This window comes from Erithacus rubecula (genome assembly GCF_903797595.1).
Source record: "Erithacus rubecula genome assembly, chromosome: 1".
NCBI lineage: Eukaryota > Metazoa > Chordata > Aves > Passeriformes > Muscicapidae > Erithacus > Erithacus rubecula.
In genome coordinates this window covers 42,038,515-42,064,864 of record NC_136658.1, presented here as the reverse complement: position 1 = coordinate 42,064,864, position 26,350 = coordinate 42,038,515, and the positions used below count along the sequence as shown (strand labels likewise).

The following is a 26,350-nucleotide window of genomic DNA, read 5'->3' as shown; positions in this document are numbered from 1 at the left end:
ATGAAGATTCGAGTCTGAGGACAATCATGTAGACATTGTATTTGTAACTTGCTAAACCAAAGTCCAGGAAAAATGGTGGCAGTACAGCAGAAAGAGCCCCACAAAAGGGACTACAGAAGACAACAGCGAAAATTAGCACTAGCAGAAGGCACCTGGCAAGGCTGTGGCGGGTTTGTTCAGAGCTCGGTGCTGATCCGCCCTCAGGAGCTGCAGCGCCAGCACCGCAGCGTGATGCTCTGCCGCTTTCTGCAGCTCACAGGTAAACACTAATTCCGCTCAGCAAGACAGAGCATGCCTAAAGCACAAATTGTCAGAAAGCCCAGGGGTGCATTTTGTCCTTTTATCTTTGCGTTCCTGCCGTCCCGGTGCTTTTTAAAGTTTAAAAGGCTGTGTGAGTAGCCGCAGCTAAAGCACACAGAAGTCGGCAGCCTGGCCCCAGCAGCAGAGCGGCAAAGGGCTGCCAGCAGGAGCTACCGGGAGCCAGGGCGAGCTGCGAGCGCCTTCGGCAGCCAGGCCCAGTCCCGGCCCCGGCCCCGGCCCCAGCCCCGGAGCGGATCCCGCCGCCGCTTCCCGCCCGGACAGCCCCGGCACGAACAGGGCACGGCCGCCGCTCCCGCTGCCCATCAACGGCCTTCCCGCCGCGGGGCCTCATGGGAGCTGTAGTCCCGGTCCGCCGCGTTCCTCGGCCAGCTGTGAGGCGGCTCTGCGGCGCTCGAACTACAGCTCCCAGCATGCGGGCCGCAGGGGAGGTGCCCGCCTGTGGCGCCGGGAGGCTGTGCGATGGCGGCAGGTTTGTAATGGAAAGAGAAGGCTGTGGCAGTCGGAGCGGAGCGCGGTTGCGGTGGCGGCCGGAGGAGCTGGGCCGGGGCAGCTGCCTCGCTGTATGCGAGGGGTCGCGGGTCGGGGCTGTTGTAGTGTGGGTGCTTTGGGTCCGGGGGTGCGTTTGGGGCGTGCTCTGTGAGGGCGGTGTCGGTGAGGGAAGGAGGGCGCTGGGCCCGACGCCTGGGCTCGGCTGAGGAGCGGGGCTGTGCTCATCTCCCCACTGCCGACCTCTGTGGGGATCCCCTTGTCCCTCCTCCCCTTTCCAGGACGGGTCAGCCTGATCCCTGCCGGCTGCTCCGGCTGGCGTGAAGGTGCTGCTGCTGTAGATTTCATGGGGAGGTTTAGACTGGCAAGCGGCGTCCAGAGGCGCTCCGAAAGGGGACGGGGACAACAAACCGTGAACCTTGCAGATTTCAATTTGCCGCTGCGGGAAACTGCACCTGGCTGGGAAACTTCCCTCAGCGTCTCAAAACAGAAGGCACTCGTTTCTGTATGAAACATTTCTATGAAGTTTCTCCCAGTCGCGGTTTGAAACTCTGGTTGGGAGCATAGGTATTTTTACTGAGGGCAAACTGAGAGCTGGCATGAACTGATCTCCGGGCAATGAGGGAGCTTTGAGAAGTTATTTCCTGATTAGCTGGTCTCTTGAACCCGGGCTGCTGTGGCTGTCTCTCCTTGGTGCCCTGGCCCCTTCTCTCCTCTCTATCTCCCTGACACACCGCAAGCACAGGCAGAGAAGGATTTGCCCTGGGATTAGTTTGAGGAAGCACAGCTGAGTGGCCCGGCTCCTGCTGCCACACTGTCACCGGCAGCAGTTTTGTCTTTTTCTTTCTAAGTTAGAAAATTACTTTGAGTCTCCTTCCTACATGAATTCATTCATGTTTTATGGTGCTTGTAGGATTTGTTGCTGTATTTAAACTTTCCTTTGGATGGGTTTTAAAGAAGCTTTTTGGGAGAAGGAAGATGACAGGCAGCGTAGTTGTTTCCTTGAGAAACTAAGGAAGATGTGAAAATGATAAATGTTGCATTGAAGTATGTGCAATAAAGTGTTTGTATTTAGATGGACATATCTGGAACTTTGCATTTATATGAAGGTCATGTGGTGGAGATTTCTCAGCTCATCAAATAGCTTCTTTTGTTGCAAGTATTTAAAAAAATTCTGGATCCCTCTCAGTACTACTGAAGAAAATATTATGTACAGCTTTATAGTATTTGAGATTATATTAGCTGCACTGAACTAATATGATTAAGAGTTGGATTATGTTGGTTTTCTGCACCTGGTGTGTTTATTACTTATTGTCCACGTTGTTTCTATTGATTATGACTTATTTTTATAATTACACTGGGTTGGTTATAAGCAAGTAACTTTCTTTTACTGGGAATCTGTTACTGTAGATTTCTGATTTTGTTTATCTGCTTAATTTCTAGGTGCTAGAAGTAGATAGATAACCATCCATACCAACTGCCTGAAACTTTGAAAGTTACATTGTTTTAACCCTACAGATATTATAATATTATTGTGTAATGCTGATCAGAAATAAATTGCAATACAATTTGCAAGATGCCAACTGTTGAAAATGTGAGTGGTGAGCAAAACTTCAGTACACATTGGATGTTCAATACTTCCCGTGCTGGAGTCTTATTAGGTCCTAGTTTTACTGGTTTGAACTTCAAGAAAGAAAATTTGTTACCTGGACCTGAAAACATCACAGCTTTACCTGAAGAAGTGCTACATCTTTCAGACAGCTGCTCTGTAAGTGATGACTCCCTGTGTGAAGAGTCTGGCAGCTCTCAGACACTTCAGCAATGTACCACTGGAACACCTTTTCCAGCAGCAGCTGGAAACCTCGAAAGCTCTAAACCAGACTTAGTCCATGGTGAAGTGGGTGGTCAGAAGAAACCCAGTCACAGTGATGCACTCTTACAAAAGCTTGAACAGGTAATAAATATACCTAGAATTCCTGACATACTTACAGTGAGATTTATTTTGTTCCTGCATGTGATTTTTCATGCATGCAAATAAGCAAACTCCTTGCAACATATAGGACACAACAAGCTTAAAGAGCAAATCTTAAGTTCCAGTTATGCTCACATGAAAGTTGGTGTCCTCCTCATGATGTGGATTTACTGAGAGTGTGACTACTTTTGTTCCCAGATGGCACATGTTCCAGTTTAAAATGAAATAATTCTCAAAATCATTTTACCTGGAAAGGTGCACACAGTTTTACAGTGTTTCTTCACTTGAGGCTGTGGAAATGGGGTGCTGCTCATTGCAGTGGTAGTGCTTGACCACAGGTATTCACAGCACTGTGGAGTTGAATGTTCTTGTATCTATAGCAACATCTTTTGTTAGTTCTCCATGAAGGTGTGGCATACCTGGTTCTGCTTAGATGAGGAGATATGTTAGTGTTGAATGTGATAAAGTATCCAAGATATCAGGACAAAAAAGGCCTCGAATTATAATGCTGTTATGTTACTTTTTTTTTTTTTTTTTTTTTTTTTTTTTTTTTTCCAGTGCAAGTTTGTCAGTAAATCCACTGTTAAGTGGCTGTGTGTTGACTCAAAGCTCTATCCAGTTACTGGATACAAATTATGTTAGCTGGAAGTCTTCAGCAGTACTTTAGTAGATCTTGGTGTTAGGGGCTGAGAAGTCCTTGTCCACTCTGCCAGCAGCTACATCAGCATAAATCCCTATGTCTGTTCACTCGAGTGGAGAGAGGGAGAGTGTGTGTCTCCAGAGTAGAATTCCATGAATTACCAGGTGCTATAAAAGTTTTCTCCTGTGTTTTACATAATAGGAGAATACTTACCCACTTCTTAAATGTTGTCAGTAATCAGTGGCTAAATAAATATTAGCTGATTTATTGTTATCTTAAGAGGAATTATTAAGTGTCCCTAGAAAGTTATTGACAATCTGTAACAAAATAATTCTGTGGTACATTCTAAATAAACCTAGCCTCTAATACATTTATTTATCTGTTTGAAAAGCTGAAGGAATTGCAACAGCAGAAACAGGAACAGTTGAAGAAACAACAGATGGAACAACTTCAAAGGTTAATGGAAGAGCAGCAGAAGCTACTTAGCATGGTATCTGGCCAGCCAGCAGCTCTTGGTAAGCTGAGAAAGAAAGCACGTTATGTACTTTGTATAAAAGAAAAATTTAATCTCATTTCCAGTTAAAATCTGTAAGTGTCTTCTGTGTTCTTAATTTTAGGATTACTTGGTCAGACAAAGATAAATGCTGCATGGCTTCAGTGCCTGAAAGTTGAGTGCTACTGAAGAAGGAATACTGTTCTATTTTTATAAAATGCCAGCTGTAGTTGTGACTTGATCAATACGTGCTATGATGGGAGCCCTTGCTTCAAAGCACATGTACTGAAGTGTAAAAAAATTACTTCCCTCTCTGAGTAGCTGCTTTTCACAGTACTTTTGATTGCTTTAAGCTTTCAGTGTAACCAAATGAAGGGGTCCCTCCTTGTTTGTGCTCACACATATCACATTCAGGTGATGAACTGAACTAGAATAGAGAGATGATCTGTATTTAAAACAAAGGCTTGTAACCCATATCACTTTTCCAGTCTTGTTTGCTGGGTGCAAGGAGAGGGGATGGCTCTTGGCTGGGAAAAGCTTTTAGAGCTGAGGAGGGGTACATTCTGCTCTTGGCAGTGTCAGTCCAACCTGACTTAAATGCTTACCTGAGAAGATTAAATTAGGGCTTAATTTGGGAGAAGAAAGTCGAGATTGCCTAATCATTTATTCTTGGTCGGTGACATAAGGATGGAGGCTGGTGATCAATCCTGCCCTTCAGTGCCATTTCTTTTCTCCTGTGGAGCAGCAGTTTTGTGATACAAATAGAATGACACAGCTATTTTGTTCCCTCTCATTTCAAGGTTATACTATAATGTCTGAAAGTCAAAAGCTAAGACCTGGGTATTCCACTGGTTTAGCACCTTCACCTCAATTGCCATCATCTGGATATCAGAATATCTTTGAAGACAGAGCTCGTGCTCTTGTTTCTTCCCACACACAAGACAATGATTCTTCACAAAAGCTGAACAACAGAGAATGCACCTCATCTTTGAAGAAGAATCTTTCAGAAGTGTCTGCCTGTGAAAAGCAAGGTCTGTGTGGGCCTCTGAAAAGGCCAAATTGTTTTAAAAACAAGGAAAATAATTACATTACTGCTTAGTCATTTGCAGAAAGATAACTTGATGTGTGGTTTTTTTTTTCCCTTGTCACTGAGAGTAATTTTCTGCTACTTCTTTTGAAGGTGTTATGATTTTTGTTGGTTTACTTGGTATGTTGTTTATTGACAGCTTACAGACCTCAGAATGTTCCTGTTGTTGTCCATTCGAGTTTAGTTAAAAGCAGCATGAGCTAAAAATAAAATTCTTCTGAATTTATGCATATATATATGGGAAACAGAAGCTTGATAAGAGAGGTCGTTGTACAGCAGGCATCAAAATTTGTTCAGTTATGTTTTTAAGCCAAACATTAATAGCAAGGCAGATGAACAATCAGAATGAATTATATTTAAGGTCTGGGGAAATTTTTTAATGCATAATTGCTTGTTCCTTTAAAAAGAAAGTGCAAATTCAAATAAGAATTACTTTGGGAAAATTTTAGGACTGTTTTATGTAGAAATTCAGATTACGTGGCCATGAAGCTCCCTTCTGATTTTCACCTGACCTGAATACTGTTTTAAGTATGTGATGAAAACTGATTTGTTGTTGGGATGAAAAAAAAGTAACTCTATTGCTTTCACAGGAAGAAACATGGAGAGTGAAGATAATCACGTCAAGCCTTTAGGTGTGGAAAATGCAGATGCCTCTGAAAATTCCAGTGGAGGTGTACAGTTCTTGACTAATACAGAGGAAAGGTAATTCACACTATGATTATGCAGTTTTTATCAAATTACACAAGTTTGGTTGAATTCTGAGTCCTGGTTGAAAGAGTCTGATACTCTGAATTTGGATTTGATTTTTTTAGGTACTGTGGAGGTATGTGCTAAGAGAGGCTCTTTGTTGGAACTGATTGTGCTGTGAAAGATGAAATGTTGTGTGTTGGATGAAGAGGTGTGTGTGCAGCCTGGGGTAATGACAGCTGAGAAGCACCTTTCAGTATAGCTGCCTATATAAGCAGTTATGATTGCTGTTTCCAGTTTGTTTTATTGTAACCTCCTATCCACTACTATGTGCTGAAAGGAGTGATGTGAGGGAGGAGGGCAAGGCTGTGACTTTTTAGTTTATTATGGTGAGTTATGATTGTTTGAAATGTCCAAGGCCAGGCTGGACAGGGCCTGTGAGCAGCCTGGTCCAGTGGAAGGTGTCCCTGCCCACTGTGGTGGGGTGGGAAGGTTGGAACAAGATGATCTTTAAAGTCTTTCCAACCCAAACCCTTCTGTGATTATGTGATTCTATGAAATGTGGCTGTGTCTCCCTGGGGTAGGTCTTGCCCACCCCCAGCCTGCTTCCTGGGGTGAGCAAAGAAAAAAAAAGTCTGGAAAAGCAAAGAAAGCCTTGATGCTGTACAAGCAGGGTGCAGTAACAGCTAAAATATTATCATGTTATCAGTGCTGTTGCAGTCACAAGACCAAAACAGCTATGAAAAAAGCTCACTCCATGCCAGCCATACCCAGCACTCCTGTGAAGGAGGAGGAGTATCAAAGGGGGAGACAGGGAACATAATCTCAGTAGCATTCCTGAGTGGAAAGGTGATACTGTAGGAATTGGCAGTGTGACTGAATTTTGAGTGGAAGTTTGGTGATTTGTCTGAAAGAAAGGGTCATTAAGAAAAGCAGTGAAAGAAAAAGCAACAAATCTGCACACAGTGTCTTTTAGATACGTATATTAACTATTGCAGGGATTGGATAAACACATAATGTTAAAATGCATTTCTCAGATTAACTTAATGCCTAAAGCACCTCAGAATGTCATCTTTTATGCAATTCCACCTTGGTCTTCAAATACCAGTGATGTTAAACACAGTTATTTTATTGAGAATTCCAAGAGTTGTTTTTGTAATTACTCTAGACCTATTAAAGCTGCAATACATGAGAAGAAACAAACTTTTGAAGAGTTCTTGGAAGAACAGATACAACTAGAAGAACAGCGTCTGGAGCAAAACCAGAAGTTACAGGTTATTTATTATTACTTTAAAAACCTTCAATCTTCTTTATATATTGTGCTGAGATGTGATAGGTGCTTTAAAAGTGTAAAAGGAAGATACTAGCAGGGAAAGCTAACACTGATAGCAACATTCACAGTCTTAAAAATAATAAATCTGAAATATTCCATTTGCTTAAGTCTTCAAGAAATCCAGTAGAAATGTATCATGTAAATTTCAACTGATATATGGGATTTGAAGAAATCTTTAAACTGTGTAAGGAGCTTTCTTGTTTCTTTATTGTTTGCTTTTCTTTACTAATTTTCAGAAGACAAATGGATCAGCTGTCCAAAAACCAGTGATCAAGAGACCCTTCCTGAAAAGAGGAGAAGGTTTAACAAGATTCACTAATGCCAAGTCCAAAATGACAAAACTGGGAGAAAACACCTCAAAACTTCAACAAAGGGCTTCAGATGAAAGAAATGTCATTAAAGTGGACAGATCACAAACACAGAAGAAAACTGCACCTTCTGGCAGAGAATTGGTTTCTGAAAATCCTTTTGCACCATGTAAAAAGTACAACCATCCCAATAAAGTAAAACGTTGTCCTATTCAGAAGACAGTGGTACTCAGGAACCACAATGGAGAAAATATCTTGCCATTAGAAACAAGAATGCAGTCAGGAAAAAATCATGATGGACAGATGAGAGACTCTTATCCATCAGAAATTAACAACAAAATAGAAAATAAAGAGAACAGAGTAGAATTTGCTAAGTTGAACACTGGCAAAATCAAAACCAAATTACCTGGTGCAGAAGAGTCTCAGTTGTCTCAAGAAAGGACCAGTGCCTTTTCTAATTCTAAGTGTCCCATAGGTGACCCTGTAAAAGATCCAGAACTGTCTTTTGAACTTTCATTTCAGAATAAACTGGACAACTGGGAAAAAGAAAAAGAAAAAGAGAACCTAGAATTAGATGAATTTTTGTTTCTAGAACAAGCTGCTGATGAAATATCTTTCTCAAGTAATTCCTCATTTGTGCAAAGGATCTTGGAACGAGACCAGCAAACTTCAAAAGGCCGTAGGATGTCTTCTACTCCTATCAAGGCAAAGCAGCAGCAAGTCAGTGCGCTGGCCATCGAACTTACAAATGAGAGAAATAAAAGGGCAGACTGCATGGCACGGGAAGATGTAAATGACAGCCCAGTTATGCATACAGCCTCAAATTCAGGAACAGATTTTAGAATGAAGGATCCATTGAGTACAACAGACGGTGTAATATTCTCAGCTAGTTCCATGAAAGCAGCTCCTGCTTTAAAAAGTAATCACTGGATTGTAAATGAAGATAAGAGTGAGGACAATGGCGATACTGCTACAGATTCTGAGAGTGAATTTGGGGACACATTGAAGCATGATAACAAAGATGCTAAGTCAGCCCTTGTGAACCATAGAGAAAGCGATCCAGAATTTTTTGATTGTGAAAGTTCTGTTACAGATATCAGCAAAGAGAGCAAAAATGGAGATGCTGACCTTGGCTTGTCAGACACAGATTGCAGTGCACTGTCAAAGCAAAAGATTAGAAAAGCTACAGACAATCACAGAAGCATGTCATGTTTAAGTAGGAATAAGTTTGAGTTTGATGATGAAAGAACATGGAGTGATCTTGATGAAAATTATGTTAGTGTTGATTTACCTGAAAAATATACTAAAACACCTTTGCAGATGGACTTTTCCTTTAAGAATGATACAACTGTCCCAGAAAAAGCAATAAAGAGAAAAGTTGCCTCAAAGAAAGGAGATGAAATGTCCAAAGAGTCTGCAGTGGACAGTGGTTCAAATGGACCTCCTGTATCAAATCTGATGCTGAAACTGTTTCCTTCACTGAAGCCAAAGCAGAAGGCAGTCTGCCATCCAGAGCGTGAAACCAAATCAAATGTGGAACCAGAGCTGGGAGGTGAGAGAACAGCAGCTGGTAGGGAGTGGTGAGGAAGGCATATCATGTGAATCTTCCCTACTAGTGCTTAAGCTCCAAACTGGTATTACACCCAGGGGTTTAATTACAGACTTTTGCTGCAAGAAGTGGCCCTATTCTCTCCCTACATGTCTTGTTGCATGTCTGATGCCTGATCTAACAATTGCACAGCTTGCAGAATGACTGTGATTGGTGAAAACATATTTTTAAAAATTTATTTAATTTGTGGTTTGATTTTTTTTTTCTTCCTTTCCTCTGGAAGCTTCAGCTCATTGAAGTATCTTGATCTGAAGCTGCTTGATCACTGTTTCTGAATGAGGGAAAATATCAAGGGCTAGCTGAAAATGAAGTTGTACTTTCCACCACAGTGGATTTGCACCACAGTAGGGTAATCCTATTCACTGCTAGGTTAACTGTTTCCTCTTATAAAATACAAGGGAGTGGCAAATTCCCTGTGTTTTCTGAGAGTAGTATACTATCTACTGAGTTCATGTGGAATATGGAAAATGTGGATACATTTTTCTGATTTGCCCAAGTTTGATTTCATCTATATGGTTACAGTCTGTGCAGGACTGCCTCTAAAACCCGTTACATTTCTGCTATCATTAAAAATGGAGTTGTTCACTGAGCATGATAGCACAGCCTAATATTTAAATCTTTTGTCTCTGAGGTTGTGAACTGTGTTGGTTTCAGAGTCTGGTTCAGTGAATGTTTAGGATTTTGTTTAGGTTTTTATGGTAAGTTAGTTGATGTAATCTTTTCGGATTTCAGTAAAGCCTTTGATTTCATCTCTCTCAGTGCCATTCTCAGCAAAATGTCCAGCATTCAGCTGGATAAACATATCATGTGATGGATGAGCAACTGGCTCACAGTCAGGGACAAAGAGTTACAGGGAATGGGGTGACATCACACTGGTGACCTGTCACTACTGGGGTTCCACAGGGCTCCATCCTCTGCCCTTCAACATCTTCATAAATGACTTCAATGCAGGACTGGAAGGGATACTAAGTAAGTTTGCCAACCATACAGAGAGACCTGGACAAATCAGAGGGCTGGGCAATCACCAACCAGATGAAGTTCAGGAAGGAAATGTGCCAGATTCTGCACCTGGGATGGTTCAACTCTGGATGTATGGACAGACTGGGAAATGAGATGCTGGAGAGCAGAGCCATGGAAAGGGACCTGGGGGTCCTGGTCAGTGGCAGTTGGGCATGAGGCAGCAGAGCCCTGGCAGCCAGGAGAGCCAGCCCTGTCCTGGGGGGCATCAGGCACAGCATGGCCAGCTGGGCAAGGGAGGGGATTGTCCTGCTCTGCTCTGAGCTGGGGCATCCTCACCTCCAGAGCTGGGGGCACCTTTGGGTGACACAGTATAAAAGACACACTAAACTATTGGAGAGTGTCCAAGGGAGGGCAGCAAGGATGGTGAAGGGTCTGGAGGGGAAGCCACACAAGGACTGGCTGAGGTCACTTGGTGTGTTCAGCCTGGAGGAGACTGAGGACAGACCCCACTGCAGTCTGCAGCTTCCTTGTGAGGGGAAGAGGAGGAGCAGGCACTGATCTCTGTGGTGACCAGTGATAGATCTGAGGGTGAAACACAGGCCTCATTGGACAGCAGTACCTTAGCATAAATATGAATTGAGAAAAACTTCAGTGTGACTGCTGCATCTGACTGTAACCACTTCTGTAAGCAGGGAACTGTCCCTGGGTTGGGCTAAAGTGGTAAGAACAGAGAGGCATGGTGACTGTCACAAAAGGCTAGAAAAATACAAAGTCATAGAGTTCATTTTCATAGATAGAAAATAGAAGAATGTAATAAATGAACTACAGTTATAGAAAAACATAATAGCACTTAGGTGAATGTGATGAATATGTTAGATAGGAACTATGTACTGTGTTTGTAGCCCTAGGATAAAGAAACCACAAGTTATATAAGACCCCAACCCTTAAAACTGCAACTTTTAGATAAGCAGACAAACAAGGGCGGATGCCAGACCTGTAAAGTTTAAATCTGTATAAAATGAACCCCAGTCAGATGTGCACATGGAGGTGCTAACCCCTGCAGATTCTCTGGGCACCAGTAAAGATGTGCTTTACTTTACAGGACCTGCTGTGGAGCAGATGCCTTTGAATCAAGGGAATGGCCTGATGTTGTGTCAGGGGAGGTTCAGGTTGGTTGTTGGGGAAAGGTTCTTCACCCAGAGGGTGTTTGGGCACTGGAACAGCTCCCCAAGGAAGTGGTCACAGCACCAGCCTGTCAGAGTTCAAGAAGTGTTTGGACAATGCTCTCAGGCACATGGTGTGACTCTGGGGGATGTTCTGTGCAAGGTCTGGATCTGGACTCGATGATCCTTTTGGGTCTTTGCCAACTCAGGATATTCTGTGATTCATATGAAAGCTGCTACTTTTGCTTATTGTTTTCTGGAGAATTGATTGTGAAGGGTTGTCTAAAAATGGCTGCTAAACGTTTGCAGGAAGAGGGGTACAGTTGGGTTTTTTTTTACAGCATTTCAGAGTATTTAAACCCTTAAGCAAGGAAACCACATACAAAGCAACATCAGTATTTCATCTATTCTGTTGCATACCCAGACTCTAAAACCCTGGGTATTCTTAAGCAGTGACTGAACAGCAAACTGAGATGGGGAAAAAAACTCAAAACCCCCTCCCTATTATCAGCCTCTGCAATAGATGTTCCATCAGGGATGGGTGTGAACACTTAGTTTTAGTAGTGACTAAAACTTGAAAAAACTTACAACCATAAACTTTCCTGTTTGATATTCCATGATACTGTATCCATGTGCCTGGCACATAGGTATGGTATGTACCTACACATGTGTCATATACACTCATTTTACCCTTACACCTTCATTTTATTTCTTTGGTTTGAAGTGAAGCACGTTCCAGTTCCAAACACAACTTTAGTTCTACCAAGATGAAGGATATATCCAGTACTTAAAAGTAACACATAAGTGATGAATCTACTCCATATTTGAGGTACTTGAGTAAATAGTGCAGAGTTTTAAAACATAACTTGTGTTGTTTGGATAATAGATTTTTTTTTGCAAAATTACTGTTGTCTCTAAAACAGTATTTACTTGGGTTTTTTTTGTGGTTTTTTTTTTGGGGGTTTTTTAAACAATTTTAAAGCTGGTATGTGATAATTGTTTTCTTCAGTCTTAAGACTGTCATTTAGATAATGTGCATGTGGCTGTTTTGACAGGAAACACTGTTCCATCCCAGCTACTGAGGGAGAGACTCGCTGAGCTGGAAAATGAAATTGAGAGATTCCGAGCAGAAAACACAACCCTGACTAAACTCCGTGAAGAGAGAGAGCAGGCCCTGGCAAGTATCAGGTAATTCTTAATTGAAACATTTTGGTGCATTCACTTTCATAGCATGTTGCAGACTCTCCTAATGTCCAGTTACCAACAGCACAGGTAAATAATTCATGTTCTTCAGTTACAGTGGAGATAGGTCAAGACACAAGTTGTTGCTCTGTGTGTATGTTTAACTGTAATTATTACACACAATTAATATGATGTCCCTAAGGGCTGTATTTTGGAGAATATGTGAGTTCTAAAGGATAACACAATCCTAAATTTGCCTTGCAGAACTGCTCTTAGTGCTTTTGTTTGGATTTGGTATTTGTGTACAGACTGAGAATCTTTTCATTTGAACTGGGGCATTTATAAATGGCAGATAGAACAGAATAATTACCTCTGATGATATAAATGGGCCACATCTGTTCCTACCACAGCCACTTTTGTTTTTGTTTGGGAACAGCATTGGTCTTTGGCTAATGTTTAATTTTTTACCTCCTATTAGCAGATTCTTTTCTCTTGTGCTTTTGGGGAATAGTGTTCTAATGTTTTGAAGAACATAGCATGGATTTTAGCCAAAGCTTTTCTAAATTGGGATAATTTGTGACTAGAAAATATAAAAATATATATTGTTGGACTTCAAACACTCACTATGGGACAATTCTTACTCCTTAAATACATAATACTATTTATATGTAAATCTTCCTGGGGGTAATGGGTACTGAATTGAAATCTGTGACCACAAAATACTGAGTCTTCACTTTCCTTCTTAAAATCCAGATATGAAGGAGATTTGGGCTAAAGCAACAACTTTGTTTCTTAATTACAGGAAAGAAATTGCAGACTTTGAACAGAAGAAAGCCCAAGAACTGGCTGAAATAGAAGAATATAAAAAAAAAGAAATTAAAAAACTGCAAAAGGAGCGTAAAGTTTTTGAAAAATACACCACAGAAGCTAGAGCAATTCCAGATAAAAAAGAACGGGATGAAATTCAGGTATAAGAATATATTATTATTCTAGTCCACACAGGAACATGTAAGTTCATTTGAAGGCAGTCAAGAACTAAATTCTAACTTAGTTCAAAGATTACAGGTGATTTCAAGATGGGAACTGCTAGCAGTGGGTTAGTGGTGAAGTTGGCAGTGCTGCAGTTGGACTCCATGATCTTAAAGTTTTTTTTTCCAATCTAAATTATTCTAATTGAGGAAGGGAGCTACAGTTTTCACAATGCTGTTTGATGTTTTTAAGGCAAAAACTCCTCATGAGCAAATCTTCTTGTCACATTTCCATATTAAAAACTGCTGATCACTGATAGAATGACCTTCAACTTTGAAACAAAATTACTGAAGTTAAAGTACTAAGTTTTTATTCATGGTAGTGGATCAAAGTGCAAACTAGAACTCCACAAGGATTTTATTCTGTCTATAACTCTTATGCAGTGTATGTAGTAATCTACAATTTTAAAAGTTACATTTTATTATCACTCATAGGTCTTTTAGGTATCAGGGATGTAATCCTTCACTATCAGGATGTATGGTATATGAGATGTATAAACAAACCATATTAAACACCACACAGAGGTTTCCCTCTTCCTTCCCTACAAATTTACCTTCAAAAAACTGATATGACAGTTGCTAAACTAAGCATATTTACACGTTTTGTGTCCTCCTTGTTTTCCTGTGTCAATATTTTTGAAGGGTCCTCTAAGGGTAGCATTAATGATTCTGTGTATCTGCCTCAAGTGTTTTTGTACTGGCCAATCTAGGAAGTGTTAAGAATGCCAAGAAAGCAAAAAATCCAATTCCTATGATTGGAGTAGAGCTCATAAAGTTAGTTGTCCAAAGTAAATAATCACTCTTTCAGTAAAGAAAACTCTTCCTTACCTTTCACCCCTGCACTATTAAGCTGCTTTGACTTTTTTACCACTTGTGCCTTTTTTCCTTGTGTTTGTATTTCTATTAGAGACTAAAATATATTTTTTATATTTAAAATGAAACTCTCTATAAAATGCATTTTCTTAAGGCTTTAAAGCAGCAGATTGCAGAGTTACAGGAAGATCTAAAAAGAAAAGAGGCAAAATGGTCAACCACCCATCGACGCCTGAAAGATCAAATAGAAGCTTTGGTAAATGAGAATTTTGAGCTAAAAGAGGAAATCAAAATTATGGAGAAGTTTCGTCTAGAAGCCTGGAAGAAGGTAGAAGCTGCTGGAAGCAAGAAGAAAATAGAAAATCCTGGGATGAGTCTAAATAGAGCAGAATCTGTAAGTTATTAATCTTAGTGCTTTAAATACATTAGTGTGAATACTGGTGAGTTTTATGTTATATACTTGGACTCTAATAGCTACAACTTAGCTGTTTACTTAGTCTAACCTCTTCCCCTTTGGGATCAACCAGACAAACCAAGCAATTCAGGATTGTTTAAAGCAGTTCTATTAAGTTTTGAAACTGTAACTATTATTCTGGATTGCTTGTATCAAGTTAACATTCTGGAGTTGTTCATAACAAGGGAGCTGATGGAGGAAGAGCTCCAAAGTGCATCTTGGGCTACATCACACAAGCCTTCTGCTGATCAAGTCTCACAACTGTACAGTTTGTGAAGGAAGCTTCCAGTAAATTTCATGCCATATGGTCTACAAATTTTGTTTACTTTGTATGAACAGTTATGATTGTATCACATAAACCACAAATACTTCCTTTCTTTTAGTGTCTACCAAACAGAGGCCCAAAAAGTCGAACTGGATCTCCGCTTCTTCCAGTACAGAAGTGCAGCAAGATAAATGGCAAAAGTTGTCCACAGGCAAAAGGTAAAAATATTTGTCCGTGCAGAGAATTCTGTTAAGTCTTTAAAATAAAATAAATGTGAAGTTTACTTTATGGGGTGCATCACCACCTCAAAAAGAAATGAAGTGTGATCTGTTATGTTTTGAGCATATGGATAAATACCTCATAGAGATTCTGGAGAAAGCTGTGATGAGACCAGTTTTGGAGCAAAAAATGCTTCTGGTCATACTTGATGGTGTGGGGCACTGCAGAAGTTGTTTTCTGGAATCAAAAATGACATTCATCACTAGTGCTCTCCAAGCTGCAGATGTTGTTTAGATCAGAGTCACTGAGTGGTTTGGTTGGAAGGGGCCTCAAAGATCATCCAGTTCCAACCTCCTGCCATGGGAAGGGACACCTTCCACTAGATCAGGGTGCTCAGAGCCCCATCCAGCCTGGCCTTGTACCATTCCAGGAATGGAACATCCTCAGCTTCTCTGGAGAACCTGTACAAGTGCCTCACTGCCCTGACAGTGAAGAATTTCTTCCTGATGTCTAGTTGAGTGCATTGACAGTATCAGAGCTCCTGTACCTCTTCAGAACCTTCTCTTACCAGGAGCTGTAATCATATGGGCAATGCTGTGGCAGGTGTTCCTTGTTCACAGGAGCAAAGGCTGTCTGCCTTCCTAAGGGATAATCATGTATGGAAAGTAACTGCAGGGTACTTTTTTACACCCACTAACAGCTCATCCAACCATCCTGTTTTCTGTTAGAGGACTATGCTCCAGAATTGAAGGTAGTTTTACTTTGGTAATTTGATAGGAGAGACATGGAAAAAATATGCTGATCAGTTCCTGTTAAAAGCTGATATTCATATTCCTTTGTTCATTATAAGGTGTAACTAATAATGTCTAAATTTCTAGGAGGGGCAAATCCTTTGTAAATCTACAAAGATGAAACAGGAACGAAAATGCATTAAATGCCCATTGTAATGATTCTTCAGTTCTAGCTTCTTGCTGACACACAAAGCAATGACAGTGATTGATTCTTTTCTGGGCATGTGCTATTCTTTTAATAAATACCCCGCTTTCCGTTTCTACTGCAGTTAAGAAATGTGAGTGTCCTGTACAGTTTGACCTCCTATATAATTGTAACTCTTAAACCATACTTCAATTTGTCTGTCCAATTAATTATTACATGTATCTCAATAGGAAAACTTCCTAGAACACCTACATCAGGACCTGCTAATGACAGAAACAACTCTGAGGCAATGACAGCACTACACGATTCTTCTCAGACTTTTATGGTAGTAAGTCCTGTGTCTTGATTTGATTTTCAAAGCAGGGAAGAAAAAGCTTAAAACAGAAAAGTTAGAGTATCTGGAGGGTGACTGATGAGGCTGTGGACTCATCTTTTTATGTTCATCTTTTATTGTCATAACAGAAAATGGCTATGTACTAGTCTACGAGGGGTACTTTGTCTAGTAGTTGCATTACTCTTTGGCTCAGAAGAAAAACCCCAAAGTAATAATCTCCCACTCTTTGGAATTTACAAATTTTATCTTATCTTTTGGGAGAGTATATAAAGAAGGATGTTCATATGCTCCATGTAGGGCAACTCTGCAAGGATCTTTTAAATAGTTTAATTAATTCTTAAATTAATTGTTGTAGGTTACACTTAAGCTTTAGAGAACTTGATTGTTTCATACCATGATGTGGATTTCTTAAGGAAATTGAGCATCATGTTACAGCACCTCACTGAATTCCACTTTAGTCCAGACTACAACTGACCACAGATAACCAATGATTACTCAGTCTCCACCTCTTGTACCGCTTGAATTACTTAAATGCCAGATTGTGTTTATACTTACCTTCCTTCTGTGATGCTTCTTTTTCCTAAAATACCTGTCAGCCTAGGAGAAAAGTATATAAAGACAAAGCTTTAATATGAGTTTTTGCTTGTCATCTCAGGACACCTCTCCTAATGAAGCTTATGTGTCAGTACCATCTGCTCCTGCATTTACAGACAGTGAAGAGATACAGAGAGAAACTGCTTATCCTGATGGAAAGGTGAGAGCTTGGCACTTGGAAATTCTGGAAGATAGCTGGTGGGAAAGATGAGTGAGAATGTGAGTGTGAGGGCTCAATACTGACCTCACTCATGTTTCATTAGGTTGAGAAGGTTTTGAAAAATGGCTGTCACCTTATATTTTTTCCAAATGGAACATGCAAAAAAGTGGGCTCTGATGGGAAGACCATAACTATAACCTTCTTCAATGGAGATGTGAAGCAGATTATGCCTGATCAAACAGTGGTAGGTATCCTGTATCTGCATTTTTCAATAAATACTTATTTATCTGCATGTGTACACTCATGTAAAATGTCTCATTAGTTACACTAAATCTCAACTGTTGTCTGCAGATTTATTACTATGCTGATGCTAAGACTACTCACACTACATACTCTGATGGCTTAGAGGTCTTGCAGTTTTCAAATGGACAAATAGGTAAAGCAATCATCCAACCCAATTGTCAGAATTACTGCCCATATATAGGTATGTATTTATGTAACAAGCATATTGTCTCAAAATATGTTTCAGAGAAGCATTATCCTGATGGCAAGAAGGAAATAACCTTCCCTGATCAAACAATTAAGAATTTATTTACTGATGGCCAAGAAGAAAGTATCTTTCCTGATGGTACCATTGTTCGTGTGCAGCGGTGAGCTTTTCCTTCCAGGGTCCCCTGGCTGGGCAGGGGATGGGAGCACCTGGGGCTCAGTGACAGAGCAGTAGATGGTGACAGGTGTCTTTCTACAGCTCCTCAAGGTTTACATTTCAATGGACTATAAACACATATTTAGTGCTCCAGTTTTGGGTTTTTTTTAGAAGCATGGAAAAGGCATCAAGACAGTGTATTGTCTCATACCCTAACCTAAGAGATTTCTGTATTTGTACATATTTCTAGAAAAAAATACCCAGGAACCTGGCTGTAGTGGGAAGTAGGTGACTAACAGCAGGTAACTGAGTGCTCAAATTACCAAGTATTAAACTTCCCTTGTCCTCTAGCAGTGAGGGAGTTGATGCAGATACAGTGCAGTGGAGGCTCTCACGTATAAAGAAGTTGTATCAGTTTTGCAGAAGCAGATTTTTGAATATGAATCAACTGAGATCTTTAACAGATTTTTCCACAAATACTGTTTTAAAAAGTCTTCCTTTATTTAGGCTTCTGTATCTGATACTTGTTCTGAGACTAATCTTACACCAATGTAATTCAACAAAACCTTGGGGTTTTTTTCCGCCTTTAATGCAGAGATGGAAGCAAAACTATAGAGTTCAATAATGGCCAGCGAGAACTCCACACATCACAGTTCAAGAGACGGGAGTATCCAGATGGGACTGTCAAGACTGTGTACATGAATGGACAGCAGGAAACCAAGTATGTCTCTGGCAGAGTCAGAATAAAGGACAAGGATGGAAATATTATCATGGACACCAAGTTGTAGACCATGTCAAAACTGTTGAAGTGTTAGCACATCAACAAAAATAATGTACATTTCTGTAAACAAGTGAAAATGCTTAAAGCTTGTTGTATATATATATGTATTATTTATAGTTTTCTCTAAATAAATTTAACTTTCAGTGGGTGCTACTACATAAGAGCTTTTGCTAATTATTTTTCCCCATTTCTATATTTAAAAAACAGCTTATTGAGTCAGTATTCAGTCATGTGGCATTAGTAGGGTGTTTTTTACAGCAGCTGTCAGTGAACACTCAAACAGCTGTAGACCACAAGTTATTTCAGACATCAGTTTACTTACTGCTTGTCTTAAAAGACCAAAGGAATGGCAGTCTTGGGCTCTTCTTTTTCCTTTGTCATCTTTTTTTTCTTTATCTCGGAGTTAGGAGGCAACAGCATTAGCAGACTGCAGTGTCTGTTCTATATTGTATATACACAGGGCTAACACAGGTGAGACTGAGGGGACAGGTTCAGTCTCCAAGCTACTCAGAAACACCAGAAAATTAACACAAGACCTGTTTTCCCACCTAACAGGTATTTTTAAGCTGACTTGTCTTTCAAAAATTCTGCAGTACCTACTATCAAAAGGCTGCTGCTGGGCTGGCTGATCTGTGCATGCTTGTGCATGCTGAAGAATTTGTTTCCTTCTCTCATAGGGCAGAAGGTACTTTCTTCTCCATGTCTCCTCTGCCCCCTCCCCTTTTCCTCCTCAGTGAAGGCAAGCTTTCTCCTTACTCTGTCTATGCCCTTCATTACTCACAGGTGGCAATGAGAACTGTGCTCACTCACATCCAGAAATTACCTGGTTGGATGGAGAGATGGGTCCTGGCCTTTTGCATCAAACTGCTCAAATAGCAGCTGATTCAGGGCTAAGTCACTTTCAAGATGGGTGGTAAACAATGGGGTTTTAGTCTTTTTTAAATGAAAACATTTTGAAAATGAGCATGAGCTCTCTGGGGTATTTGCAACTGCACCTAGGACTGGCCAATGTCTGGTTAGTACCAGAATATGTAGTGAAAGTGGGACAGGATCCTTCCACTGCTTGTCCCATTGTGCCTGGCACTGAGGTCAGCTTTGGACCCTTGCTTTCATGGAAGCTGGACAGAAGAGATGTGCAAGGCTCTGTGTGTATGAGCACAGACTGAAGCACAGCAGGGTCCCTCTGAACTGCAAGAGGCTGCTTTACTGGGAAGGTGACTGAGCCTTGGAACTGGCTGCCTGGAGAGGCTGTGCAGGCTTTATCACACACGTTTTCCTTGATAGTCTAGACAAAGCTCTCCTTGGAGAGACTGGAAGGGGCTGAGCTTTACAGGTACAGGATTTAATGCAATAAAGAGACACCCAAAGAAACATCACATACTATAGCAGTAAAGGAAAAACAAGCTTTCAGGTGCATGCTGACCAAACTGTTTATTCCCAAACTCTGAAGTGAAAGAGGTGTAACAACACCTGAAAGTGAGAACAGAAACCAGCAACAATGCAACCGTGTTTCAGAACAAAGACAGTAATGCAGCCCCAACCGTTTGCTCCCTGTGTGGTGCTGGGTGAAGACATCTGTCACCAAACAAACCTGAAACACAGACAAGAATTTTGTCACGATAATAAAACTATCATCTTCCTTCCAAGTCTTCTAATAAGATACTAGAACAAGTGTCTCAGCATCATTCTTTACCACTATACATGAGTTCCATCTACTCCTATGAGAAGGGTACAGAACAATACTTAAAGCTCCAAGGCCAGAAAAGATTGAGATGTGGATACAGTTTCACTCTTTCAATATTAGAAAGTGGTTTCACTATTTCAGTATTATAAAGTGGTAAGAACATAATCTGTTCACATCTGCTACAAGAGTGCTTATTGAATGGGAAGGAAAAATATAACAGCGTGGCCAAGAAATGTGAAAATCCAAGTCTCTGGTATTCCCCATGGATAAGACATAGTATAAAGCTCTTCATTAAAAAAAATTCATGTTTGTCTAGACATGTGGGCACCAGTATATTATCATGGATGTCTGTCTGAGTAACCACTGAGAACCAGCAGCACCTGAGACAGACTAAAAGCAGAAAATAAAGAAGATTAGTTTTGATTGTTTGGGCAGAGTACACTGCCACATCTTCAAGTTGCCTTCTTCTGTTACTGGCAGCAGAACCTCTTTATGTTATACCACCCTAGGGTTCTTTGTTTCAGTGCTTTTAAGTTCTTAAAACTGTGGGTTTCAGTAATGGCATATAAAGAAGTCAATTTTTAACAGCTTTTTGTTTAATGTTAAATACTTTACTAATAGAATGGATGTGTGGATAGAAGGGATTTTTTAAAATAAACTCTAGTTGTCCACAGTTTATACTTCACTTAAAACTTCTGAAATCATGCCTCCCCAATGGCGTGGAGTTGTAGTTCATGGTCGCTGCACTTACGTGTGTCACTGATCCAACTCTGCAAGACCCATTTCTATCAGCTTCAGATGAACCAGATTTTTGTCATCTCCATACAAAGAAATGGTAACTTCTGGTGAAACAGTCTGAAAGTTTACAGTGTTGACAGTTACAGACTTAAATCTCAAGCTGATACTCAAAGATTTTACTGGCCGCATTCACTGTCTAAATGGAACTGTGAATATAAAAAGAATACCTCTCTTTTTAACTAAAGAAAACTGGTTTTAAAATAGCAGGAATGTCCAGAAACTTTGTGACTGTAGAACTAAGAACACCACACCATTTTCTCTTAGCATTCCTTCATGGTAAATGGTTTTCATTTTTAAACTATAAGGGTTCGCAGTAAAACAGACTCAGAAATTAGAGTGCTAGTAAGAATTCTAGGCTCGCCAAGAACTAGGAAAAAAACCAAAAAGAGGCATTTCTTACAAGTACAGAAGCAGAGAGACGCTTTCCTTCCACACAGTCCACCATGGTCCACAAGGCTTTCAGGCTCCATTCTGGGGAATAAGGAATTCTTTCCACATTTTTGTCATGTGAAGCAGGTCTAAATCCAGCCAACAGAACTCGTACTGCTTGAACCGGATACTTCAGCAGATGACAAGGGATGTGACGCAACCTGAAACCAAAATGAGAAGTGTTTGCCCACTGCAAGCCACCTGCCAGGAAGGACCTGAGGATGTGGCTCACGCAGCACACTTATGGTGTGGGAACAAGGACTGGAGTCCCTGCTCTACGGGAACATGCCAAAGTCAGACTCAACCCTCAGGCAGGACTATGTCAGGACAGCTGAATGACTTGGCACAGGAACTATCAGAAAGCAGCCCAGCGTCAGAGACCCCTCCCCAGTACCCTGCTTGGGGAGGAGTCTCAAGAGCCAACCACAGATCAGAGCACAGGAACCCAGGTGCAATCATCACAACGCAGTGCCACAAACCCTCGTGGTCCAAATGCTTCATGCCTGACTGTGCTCTAAACACACTACTGGAAATAGGGACCTGGAGTTTACATTATCATTTTCCCATTCTTTATCTTTCTATCCCAGAAGCAAGAGAATGGGGAAGCAGAGCAGGAAATGCAACTCTGAAATGAAAGACAATGACTCCCAAGACCCATTTTTTTTTTGGTGTAAAACACAATCTGTTCAAATCCCCATTTTTGCATCACCTTCAGCAAGGAAATGTACATTCCACAACAAGCTTGAGACCAAGTCATCGTGATTAAACAGTACATATGTGTGTGTGTGTATATATATATACAGGTTCTATATATATGCACTGTAGTACTATGTGCTATTCACATTATATATATATGTGTGTGTGTGTCTGTGTATATGAGAAATTCAGACAGGCTTAGGGAACCCTAAAAGCCTAGGATGTTTAGAGACACTCAGCTGACAGCTATGACAGTAGAGGAGCAGTCCAGAGCATCTCAGAACTGCACAGAACACGGATTTGCACTTCCATTTTCCACACAGGCAGAGCAGAGTTTATCCCTTAGTTTATTCCCCAGCTGTCTTCTGTGTAGACTACAGTCACACAGGATTGGGATTTATTTGTACACCTGGACAATCCTTGTTTTGAGTAAGGTTCTCAGGTGCAGAAGCAAATTAACCTGAACCCACTCACAGGTTAAGTAACTGGAGATAATGGAGAAATCTGATATTATTATAATGGGCTTCTCAGAACAACCTGAAACAGAGAAGCAGGTGCATAAACCCCACACCCTGCAGACAGCAATTATTTAACCAGCCAAACCACTTTCTCTCTAACTGAAATCCAGTAGTAAATTATGCTAAAAATATACAGTTATATAAAAAACGTAGTTATATAAAATTAATAATAAGTGTAACATATGTATTTATTTATAAGTACGTATTTAATGATCTAAGCGTATACATACACAGACAGTTTTCATGCATTTTTTTTTCACTTATTTACCTGCTTGTTGGAGCAACTAAGTAAGTGCCATAGTCGACAAACTGAACAAGAATCTGAACAGGAACAAGCTGTGTAACAGAGAGGAGCTTTGCTCTATACCATAAACCATCCACATACTCTGCAAGGCAAGGCAGTTCTGTAAAAGAAAGAAAATACCCCAAACCATCACATAATACCCCACAGTACTCAGTGCAGTACAAACTGAACTTGAAAATCCACTTTACTTGGTGACCAAGATTAATTCTTCTCTTCCTTATCAAAAATGTATTATGATTCTGTTCCATGCATCCTCCAATTCTCTCTGAACTCAAATCCAATCAGTACTATGCAATTTAAGTCAAGTTTTCTCTACCTGTCCATGGCAATAGTGAGGAATAACAGCAAAATTCTTGGTGGGAAAGACAGTGATCTAAAGATTGGTGTTCCAACTCTTCAGCTTGGACTCATTTGCACAGTCCAGTTAGTAAATGGATTGACATCCAAGTGGATAGACAAGTCTGGGAGACAGGAGGCAGATAATGCCTAAAGCCTCACCCAGAGTTTAATGAGTTGGCAGAATCAAGTACAAGTGAGAACTGCTTTCTTCACCAAACTTTAGACAACCACACTTGTGTTAGTTTATGCCCAACAGTTGTGGACATTAAAGTGGTTCTCCTTAGGGCTCACACAACTTCTAAACATTTATAACATAATTTTCTTACATAACTTTTGTCTTTTGAATATTTAATACAATTTTCACAGTTCAGTGGCAGGTGCCTTTAGGTAAAAGTTTTATTACAGCCAAATGTGATCTAAAGCCAGTTCATAACTAACAGGCACCAGGAGTCTGAGTTCTGTCCATCATTTTCCAGTGAAGCAGAATGACACAAAAGTCTCAATTTAATGAAGAATAAAAACTTATTACAGTGTATCATGTAAGTATAGTGTGATGTTATTCCTTACTCTACAAAACTTAAAATAAAAGTTACATAAAAACAGAAAAGGAAATTCAGGTTTTCTGAATAGCCACATGAAACAACAGGGAAAATAAACACACAATGTACCTTTTTTAAAGTTTGTTAGATGAGGAAGAGTCTTTACAATTTTATTGCACCACTTCAGGGCTTTATTAAGGCTCTCTGAGTCACAGCTGGCAGCTCTCTCTGTGGCAGAGTGATTTGCAAAGTTCCCAGAAGAATCAAGACAAATATAAACCTATTTAAAGAAAATAGGGGATGTTGCTATTTTTGCAGGTGATTTAGAAACTAGGAATTCCAACCATTTTTAAAAGATTACTTTTAATCCAGATTCCATCTTTGAAAGGTTCAGTACCTCCTTGCTCCCTTTTCTTCTCTATTTCATCATTCAACATTCAAACTCCACATAGGCATCTTTTTTTCAATCAATGCACATGACATCCTGCCTTTTGCCTGGGAGACTGGGCAGAACTGCAGGAAGTTCTGTGGGCTTACACAGAATTCGCTATTGTTCTGCCACATTAAAATCCAACAACCACTTTTTTCATTAGAAAAAGCTAAGTAGCAGACTGCAGTAGTGTAATTCTGTAAACTCATTTTTCTAGAGAAATGGTTAGTGTTTCACTGCCCTCACCTATGAGGTTATTTCAACTAAGAGTTCATTCAAAGAGCTGCCCCAGACAACCCCCTGCACCAATAGCTCAGGACCATTTTGCAGCCCCTAATGCTCTGCATTACCAGCTGTGATTTCCTTTTCAGCAGCTTGATGGGATTGCAGCATGTGAGATGTTGACCAAACACACTTACCTCCTTAGGGGACACCAAGTGAGTAACTGTGACAGGAAAGGTTTCTCCTGGAACAGGCAGTGGCTGCAGCAGGTACGAAGGTGAAAAGTCTCCTTCAAACACCCCCTAGACCAAGACAGATTTCAGCTGAGCATCATAGTGAATAACAAAATAGAAACTAACTTAGGTATGACTTCTGGTTCAAAGGAGTTACCTAAGAAGGTGTACAAAACAACCAGCACTGTGTCCTTGATGAAAAAAATTGACATTGCAATGCATAGATACAGATTTTTCTCAGCAGCATGGCACTGTCCAGTGTATCATCTTTTAGAACCATGTATTACACAGTTTGAATTCTACATATCATCACTGCATTTGGTTCACATAAACCCTGGAGCATTGAATTGAACTTTTAGAAGGATATATGGCACACAGCTCAGCTAGATCATAGGTCATGATGAGAGCTCCTATCATCTCTTGCACTTAAAACATGATGCGAAACAAAATGTACAATTTGTCCAAAATGCATTTTTATGCATTTTACTTTTTATTATGCCCCAAGAAAAGAGAAAAGTAGAAGCAACATATGTAACTGTTAAATGAAACAATGAATTATGGCCCTTTCTTTCTCATGCAGGATCTAACATAGGATGCAGTAAAAAAATCGTTACGTTCCTCAAACTTATCTAGGAAAAAAGGATTTTTTCCATACCAAGTATGTATTCCTACAAGCAAAGAAAGGATGTCTAAATTATAGACACACAAACTGAATGCCAGATCTCTGGAGCACTGTGAGTCAGGAGCCACCTGACAAGACATGGACAGACACCTGGAATGAGAGTAACTGCTGTGAAGTTCAGCACATATTGAGGTTCTGATGCATTCTTCAACATCCCAGTGCCTGACCAGGAATCTTTCAGGCTAATGCCCAAGCTAGGATTGTCATATGGTAACAAAGACCAGCTCCTAAACTCATCAGTGCAGCTCAACAGGAGCACATCTCAGACAGTGACACACTGCAGCAATGGGTGCAGTGAGCTCTGCACAGCCACTGTTTGCAGTTGCAAGGCTCATGCAATAAAGTCCTCAACAGCTTAACTCACCCCACATCACAGATTCAAAGCTGTCAAGTGAAGTTACAGAACTACAGAACACAATAATTCATAATGGTTCCACCTTATGTAAAAACAATGCACTTCAGCTGTCTCATGAGCATGGCTGCTGAGTCTCTACAGATAAAACCAGAGCTGATTATGTCTGAACATGTTCAGAGCTGTTTGCTTCCCACTTCTGCTGTTTCTCAGCTTCAGCTTGAGTTCTGGATGCTTTGCTCCTTTTCTGGTCTACAACTGAACACTTCTGATGTCCATTTTCTTACAAATTGTTCAGAGTCACTTACTCCTGGAATGGATCTGCTTAATGCTATTATTCCTTGAGGAAAGCACTTCAGATTTTATCAATGTGTCTTGCTCAAAACCTTCTTACTCAGATTTATTTTTGCTTTCCAAATTTAATTTTTGAGTTAAAGGTACGAATCTCATTGCCAGATCCATATTTAGTTTGCTGAAAGCTGTGTGTTGTGCTGACTTTATGAAAATGCAATGAGAGACTGATTTACAATTAGGTTTTCCATGGTTAGTCAATTCCAATATACACTGGGGGATTTTTCTGACTGCATCATGAGCCCAGTGGCAGATAACTTGAGCCTTGCATCAGCAAGTGACAGCAGTAGACTCTGTACTGG

General features: G+C 40.5%; 2 protein-coding genes across 2 annotated transcripts in view; one reads left to right on the top strand and one right to left on the bottom strand.

The window, feature by feature from the left end:
- The first annotated feature begins 710 nt into the window (after nt 1–710).
- On the top strand, nt 711–18,586 carry CPAP (centrosome assembly and centriole elongation protein). Its single transcript, XM_079297919.1, has 17 exons — nt 711–790; nt 2,251–2,761; nt 3,811–3,934; nt 4,713–4,943; nt 5,590–5,701; nt 6,855–6,960; nt 7,256–8,879; nt 12,115–12,247; nt 13,044–13,209; nt 14,237–14,476; nt 14,920–15,019; nt 16,187–16,284; nt 16,946–17,044; nt 17,148–17,288; nt 17,396–17,480; nt 17,574–17,694; nt 18,286–18,586. Exons 2-17 carry the CDS (start codon nt 2,384–2,386, stop codon nt 18,476–18,478), a joined length of 3,951 nt encoding a protein of 1,316 aa, XP_079154045.1. The 5' UTR covers nt 711–790; nt 2,251–2,383; the 3' UTR covers nt 18,479–18,586.
- A 1,302-nt stretch (nt 18,587–19,888) lies between these two features.
- The window catches only part of RNF17 (ring finger protein 17), a 39,745-nt gene continuing 33,283 nt past the window's right edge, over nt 19,889–26,350 (bottom strand). Inside the window, exons 31-36 of the mRNA XM_079328014.1 lie at nt 24,628–24,732; nt 23,908–24,058; nt 22,865–23,000; nt 21,354–21,543; nt 20,909–21,010; nt 19,889–20,062 (exon numbers count right to left, since the gene is read on the bottom strand). Of these exons, the coding sequence (XP_079184140.1) occupies nt 20,912–21,010; nt 21,354–21,543; nt 22,865–23,000; nt 23,908–24,058; nt 24,628–24,732 (681 nt within the window). The 3' untranslated portion in view covers nt 19,889–20,062; nt 20,909–20,911. The remainder of the gene's footprint in view (nt 20,063–20,908; nt 21,011–21,353; nt 21,544–22,864; nt 23,001–23,907; nt 24,059–24,627; nt 24,733–26,350) is intronic.

What these genes read in the sequence shown, in the direction of transcription:
- CPAP (XM_079297919.1), top strand. Translation starts at nt 2,384, where the DNA reads ATGCCAACTGTTGAAAATGTGAGTGGTGAGCAAAACTTCAGTACACAT. An exon ending in TCTTACAAAAGCTTGAACAG is followed by an intron (nt 2,762 to 3,810) that starts GTAATAAATATA and finishes CTGTTTGAAAAG; the next exon opens with CTGAAGGAATTGCAACAGCA. An exon ending in CTGCTTATCCTGATGGAAAG is followed by an intron (nt 17,045 to 17,147) that starts GTGAGAGCTTGG and finishes ATGTTTCATTAG; the next exon opens with GTTGAGAAGGTTTTGAAAAA.